The following is a 6374-nucleotide window of genomic DNA, read 5'->3' as shown; positions in this document are numbered from 1 at the left end:
GGGGGATTTTTAGGGATTTTAAGGGGATTTGGGGGATTTTGGGGGCTCTTGGGTGGATTTGGGGCTTTCTGGGGCATTTGGGGGTTTTTGGGTGGGTTTGGGGGGGATTTTGGTTGGAATTTGGGTATTTTGGGGGATTTTGATGGATTTGGGTGAATTTGGGGGGGATTTTGATGGATTTGGAGGGGGATTTGAGGAGATTTGGGTGGAATTTGTTGGATTTGGGGTGGATTTGTTGGATTTGGGTGAATTTTGGGTGGAATTTGTTGGATTTGGGGTGGATTTGTTGGATTTGGGTGAATTTTGGGTGGAATTTGTTGGATTTGGGGTGGATTTGTTGGATTTGGGTGAATTTTGGGTGGAATTCGGTGGATTTTGGGTGGATTTGTTGGATTTGGGTGAATTTTGGGTGGAATCGGGGGGATTTTGGGGCCCTGAATTCCCGGGAATCGCAGCTGCGGGAGCAGCAGGAGGAGCTGGAGCTGCTGATGAACGCGATCTTCAAGGGCGTCTTCGTGCATCGCTACCGGTGAGGGGAAAGGCCGGAATTCTGGGGGAAAAACAGGGAAAAATGGGAAAAATGAGCAGGAAAATGGGAAAAACGGGGGGAAAAATGAGCAGGAAAATGGGGAAAAATGAGCAGGAAAATGGGAAAAATGGGAGGGAAATGGGAAAAATGAGGGAAAAATGGGAAAAAAATGGGAGGGAAAAGGGAAAAATGGAGGGAAAAAGGAAGGGGATCTTCAAGGGCGTCTTCGTGCATCGCTACCGGTGAGGGGAAAGGCCGGAATTCTGGGGGAAAAACGGGGAAAAATGGGAAAAATGAGCAGGAAAATGGGGAAAAATGAGCAGGAAAATGGGAAAAATGGGAGGGAAATGGGAAAAATGAGGGAAAAATGGGAAAAAAATGGGAGGGAAAAGGGAAAAATGGAGGGAAAAAGGAACGGGATTTGCAGGGGAGGCTTTGTACATTGGTAGTGGTGAGGGGAAAGGCCGGAATTCCGGGGGGAAAATGGGGAAGAAAGGGAAAAATGAGCAGGAAAATGGGGAAAACGGGGGAAAAATGGGGAAAAAGGGGAGGAAAATGGGAAAAAATGGGGGGAAAATGGGAAAAAAAGGGAGGGAAATGGGAAAAATGGAGGGAAAAAGGAACGGGATTTGCAGGGGAGGCTTCGTACATCGGTAGTGGTGTGGGGAAAGGCCGGAATTCTGGGGGAAAAACGGGGAAAATGGGAAAAATGAGCAGGAAAATGGGAAAAAATGGGAGGAAAATGGGAAAAAATGGGGGGAAAATGGGAGGGAAATGGGAAAAATGGAGGGAAAAAGGAACGGGATCTTCAAGGGCGTCTTCGTGCATCGCTACCGGTGAGGGGAAAGCCTGGAATTCTGGGGGAAAAAAGGGGAAAAATGGGAAAAATGAGCAGGAAAATGGGAAAAAATGAGCAGGAAAATGGGGAAAAATGGGAGGAAAAGGGAAAAATGGGGGAAAAATGGGAGAAAACTGAGAAAATATGGGGGGAAATGGGAAAAAATGGGAGAAAATGAAGAAAAATTGGGGGAAAATGACAAAAACGGGGAAAAAATGGGAGAAAAATGGAAAAAATGGGAGAAAACGGAGAAGAACTGGGGAAAATGGGAGCAAGTGGGAAAAAGGGGGGGAAAACAAGGAAAAATTGGAAGAAAATGGGGAAAAAATAGGGAAAAAGGGAGAAAATGGGGAAAAAGTGGAAGAAAATGGACAAAAACTGGGGAAAATGGGAGCGAGTGGGAGAAAATGAGGGAAAATGGGAGGAAAATGGGAAAAAAAAGGGGAAACTGGAGAAAAAATGGGAGAAAATGGACAAAACCTGGGGAAAAATGGGAACAAGTGGGAAAAAATGGGAGAAAATGAGGAAAAATTGGGGGAAAATGGGGGAAAAATCAGAAAAAACAGGAAAAATTGAGAAGAATGGAGAAAAAATGGGAAGAAAGGGGAAATAAAGGAGAAAAATGGAAAAAATGGGAGAAAACAGATGGAAACGGGGGAAAATGGGAATGAGTGGGAAAAGGGGGAGAAAATGAAGAAAAATTGGGGGAAAATGAGGAAATAAAGGGGAAAAAAAGAGAATGGAGAAAAATGGCAAAAAGAAAAAATGAAGAAAAAACGGGGAAAAAAAGGAAAAAAATGGGAAAAAAAGGGAAAAATGGAGAAAAAAAGGAAAAAATGGAGAAAAACTGGGGAAAAATGGGAACAAGTGGGAAAAGGGGGAAAAAATGAGGAAAAGTTGGAGGAAAATGGGGAAAAAAGGGGAAAAAAAAGGAAAAAATGGAAAAACCGGGAGAAAACAGATGGAAATGGGGGAAAAATGGGAATAAGTGGGAAAAGGGGGAGAAAATGAAGAAAAATTGGGGGGAAATGAGAAAACAAAGGGGGAAAAAAAGAAAAAATGGAGAAAAATAGGAAAAAAGGGAAAAAAAGAGAAAGAAAAAAGTGGGGAAAATAAAGGGAAAAAAAGGAAAAAATTGGGAAAAAAAAGAAAAATGGAGAAAAAATGGGGAAAAAAAGGAAAAAGTGGGGAAAATAAAGGGAAAAAAAGGAAAAAATTGGGAAAAAAACGGAAAATGGAGAAAAAAATGGGAAAAAAGGAAAAAATGGGGGAAAAAATGGGAAAAAAGGGAAAAATGGGGAAAAAAAGGAAAAAATGGGGGAAAAAATGGGAAAAAAGGGGAAAATGGAGAAAAAAGGAAAAAATGGATAAAAAATGGGAAAAAAGGAAAAAAAAGGAAAAAGTGGGGAAAATAAAGGGAAAAAAGGAAAAAATTGGGAAAAAAAGGAAAAATGGAGAAAAAATGGGGAAAAAAGGAAGAAGTGGGGAAAATAAAGGGAAAAAAGGAAAAAATTGGGAAAAAAACGGAAAATGGAGAAAAAAATGGGAAAAAAGGAAAAAATGGGGAAAAAAAGGAAAAAATGGGGGAAAAAATGGGAAAAAAGGGAAAAATGGAGAAAAAAGGAAAAAATGGAGAAAAAAATGGGAAAAAAGGAAAAAATGGGGAAAAAAAGGAAAAAATGGGGGAAAAAATGGGAAAAAAGGGAAAAATGGAGAAAAAAGGAAAAAATGGAGAAAAAAATGGGAAAAAAGGAAAAAATGGGGAAAAAAAGGAAAAAATGGGGGAAAAAATGGGAAAAAAGGGAAAAATGGAGAAAAAAGGAAAAAATGGAGAAAAAAATGGGAAAAAAGGAAAAAATGGGGAAAAAAAGGAAAAAATGGGGGAAAAAATGGGAAAAAAGGGAAAAATGGAGAAAAAAGGAAAAAATGGAGAAAAAAAAGGGAAAAAAGGAAAAAATGGGGAAAAAATGGGAAAAAAGGGAAAAATGGAGAAAAAAGGAAAAAATGGATAGAAAATGGGAAAAAAGGGAAAAAAAAGGAAAAAGTGGGGAAAATAAAGGGAAAAAAAGGAAAAAATTGGGAAAAAAGGAGAAATGGAGAAAAAATGGGGGAAAGAAAGAAAAAAAAGGGGGAGAGAAGGAAAAAATGAGGGAAAAAAGGGAAAAAAAATGGGGAAAGGGGGGATTTGGGGTGCGGAGCGCGCTGAGGGCGCCGACGCCGCGATTCCCGCCGGGGCAGGGACGTGGTGCCCGAAATCCGCCGGATGTGCATGGAGGAGCTGGGGCTGTGGATAAGGACATTCCCGGGATCCTTCCTGACCGACGGACACCTCAAGTACCTGGGCTGGACCCTCCACGACAAGGTGAGGCCGGAATTCCGCGCTGGGAGGGCGGGAAAAGGGGGGGGAGGAGGGAAAATGGGATTGGGATGAGGGAAAACGGGGAGAAAATGAGGGAAAGTGGGAGAAAATGAGGGGGAAATGAGGGAAATCTGAGGGGAAATGAGGGGAAATGAGGGAAAAGGGGGAGAAAATGAGGGGGAATGAGGGGAATCTGAGGGGAAATGAGGGAAAAGGGGGAGAAAATGAGGGGGAATGAGGGAAATTGGGGAGAAAATGGGGAGAAAATGAGGGAAAATGAGGGGAAACGGGGAGAAAAGGAGGGGGAATGGGGGAAATTGGGAGAAAATGAGGGGGAATGAGGGAAATTGGGGAGAAAATGAGGGAAAATGGGAGAAAATGGGGGGAAATTGGGGAGAAAATGAGGGAAATCTGAGGGGAAATGAGGGAAAATGGGATTGGGAAGAGGGAAAATGGAGAAAATGAGGGGGAATGAGGGAAATTGGGGAGAAAATGGGGAGAAAATGAGGGAAAATGAGGGGAAACGGGGAGAAAAGGAGGGGGAATGGGGGAAATTGGGAGAAAATGAGGGGGAATGAGGGAAATTGGGGAGAAAATGGGGAGAAAATGAGGGAAAATGAGGGGAAACGGGGAGAAAAGGAGGGGGAATGGGGGAAATTGGGAGAAAATGAGGGGGAATGAGGGAAATTGGGGAGAAAATGGGGAGAAAATGAGGGAAAATGAGGGGAAACGGGGAGAAAAGGAGGGGGAATGGGGGAAATTGGGAGAAAATGAGGGGGAATGAGGGAAATTGGGGAGAAAATGGGGAGAAAATGAGGGAAAATGAGGGGAAACGGGGAGAAAAGGAGGGGGAATGGGGGAAATTGGGAGAAAATGAGGGGGAATGAGGGAAATTGGGGAGAAAATGGGGAGAAAATGAGGGAAAATGAGGGGAAACGGGGAGAAAAGGAGGGGGAATGGGGGAAATTGGGAGAAAATGAGGGGGAATGAGGGAAATTGGGGAGAAAATGGGGAGAAAATGAGGGAAAATGAGGGGAAACGGGGAGAAAAGGAGGGGGAATGGGGGAAATTGGGAGAAAATGAGGGGGAATGAGGGAAATGGAAAATGGGGCAGGAATGGGGGAAAATGGAGAGAAATGGGATTGGGATGAGGGAAAATGAGGGAAAATGGAGGGAAAATGGGATTGGGATGGGGAAAATGGGAGAAAGTTCGGGAGAATTGGGAGAAAATGAGGGAAATTGGAGGGAAAATGGAGGGAAAAGGTGGCGGGAAGGGGGGAAATGGAGGGAAAATGAGGGAAAAGGGGATTGGGATGAAGGAAAATGGGAGAAAAGGAGGGAAATTTGAGGGAAAATGGGGAGAAATGGGATTGGAATGGGGGAAAATGGGAAAAAATGAGGGAAAATGGGATTGGGATGGGGAAAATGGGAGAAAGTTCGGGAGAATTGGGAGAAAATGAGGGAAATTGGAGGGAAAATGGAGGGAAAATGTGGCGGGAAGGGGGGAAATGGAGGGAAAATGAGGGAAAAGGGGATTGGGATGAAGGAAAATGGGAGAAAAGGAGGGAAATTTGAGGGAAAATGGGGGGAAATGGGATTGGAATGGGGGAAAATGGGAAAAAATGAGGGAAAATGGGATTGGGATGGGGGAAAATGGGGCAGGAATGGGGGAAAATGGAGAGAAATGGGATTGGGATGGGGGAAGAATGGAAAGAAATGGAGAGAAATGGAATTGGGAGGAGGAAAATGAAGGAAAAAGGGTGGAAAAGTAGGGAAAAGGGAGGGAAAATGGGGTGGAAATAGGGAAAATGGGGTGGGAAGAGGGAAAAATGGAGGGAAAATGAGGGAAAAGAGGATTGGGGTGAGAGAAAATGGGAAAAAATGAGGGAAATTTGAGGGAAAATGGAGGGAAATTGATGGAAAAGGAGGGAAAATGGGGCAGGAATGGGGGGAAACGGAGGAAATTTGAGGGAAAATGAGGGAAAATGGAGGGAAAATGGGATTGGAATGGGGGAAAATGGGGCAGGAATGGGGGAAAATGGAGAGAAATGGGATTGGGATGAGGGAAAATGGGGAGAAAATGAGAGAAATTTGAGGGAAAATGGAGGGAAATTTGAGGGAAAACGGGGTGGGAATGGGGAAAATGTTGGAAAATGATGAAAACTGGGATGGGATGAGGGGAAATTGGGGAAACCGAGGTTGGAATGGGGGAAAATGTTGGAAAAGAAATTTAGAATGGAGGGAAACGGAGGAAAAATGAGGAAAAGCGAGTGGGAATGGGGGGAAATTTGGGAAAAACGGGGGGAGAAAACGGGGGAATGAGGGAAATTTGGGCTCCAGGTGGATCCAGGGGGGTTGGAGATGCCGGAATTCCCGATTTTTCCCACTTTTCCAGCATGGGGAAGTTCGGCTCCAGTGCGTGAAAGCCCTGCAGGGAATTTATGGAATTCCGGAGATGGCCCCGAACCTGGAGCTGTTCACAGAGAGGTTCAAGGTCTGGGAAAAATAGGGAGAAATGGGGGGAAAATGGGAAAAATGGGGGGAAAAATGAGGGAAAAGGGGAGGAAATGAGGGGAAAATGGAGGGAAAATGGGAAAAATGGGGGGAAAATGAGGGAAAATGGGAAAAATGGGGGGGAAATGAGGGAA

General features: G+C 44.0%; 1 protein-coding gene across 1 annotated transcript in view; it reads left to right on the top strand.

Moving 5' to 3' along the window:
• Positions 1-373: 373 nt before the first annotated feature.
• Positions 374-6374, top strand: part of LOC108448440 — a 32465-nt gene continuing 26464 nt past the window's right edge. The window contains exons 1-3 of the mRNA XM_017741317.1: positions 374-529; positions 3606-3729; positions 6122-6220. Coding sequence (XP_017596806.1) covers positions 489-529; positions 3606-3729; positions 6122-6220 — 264 coding nt within the window. The 5' untranslated portion in view covers positions 374-488. The remainder of the gene's footprint in view (positions 530-3605; positions 3730-6121; positions 6221-6374) is intronic.

The sequence above is a fragment of the Corvus brachyrhynchos genome, unplaced genomic scaffold, assembly GCF_000691975.1.
Source record: "Corvus brachyrhynchos isolate BGI_N302 unplaced genomic scaffold, ASM69197v1 scaffold418, whole genome shotgun sequence".
Taxonomy (NCBI): Eukaryota; Metazoa; Chordata; class Aves; order Passeriformes; family Corvidae; genus Corvus; species Corvus brachyrhynchos.
Note: the sequence above shows the minus strand (reverse complement) of the source record. Positions and strands in the feature narration are given on the sequence as shown.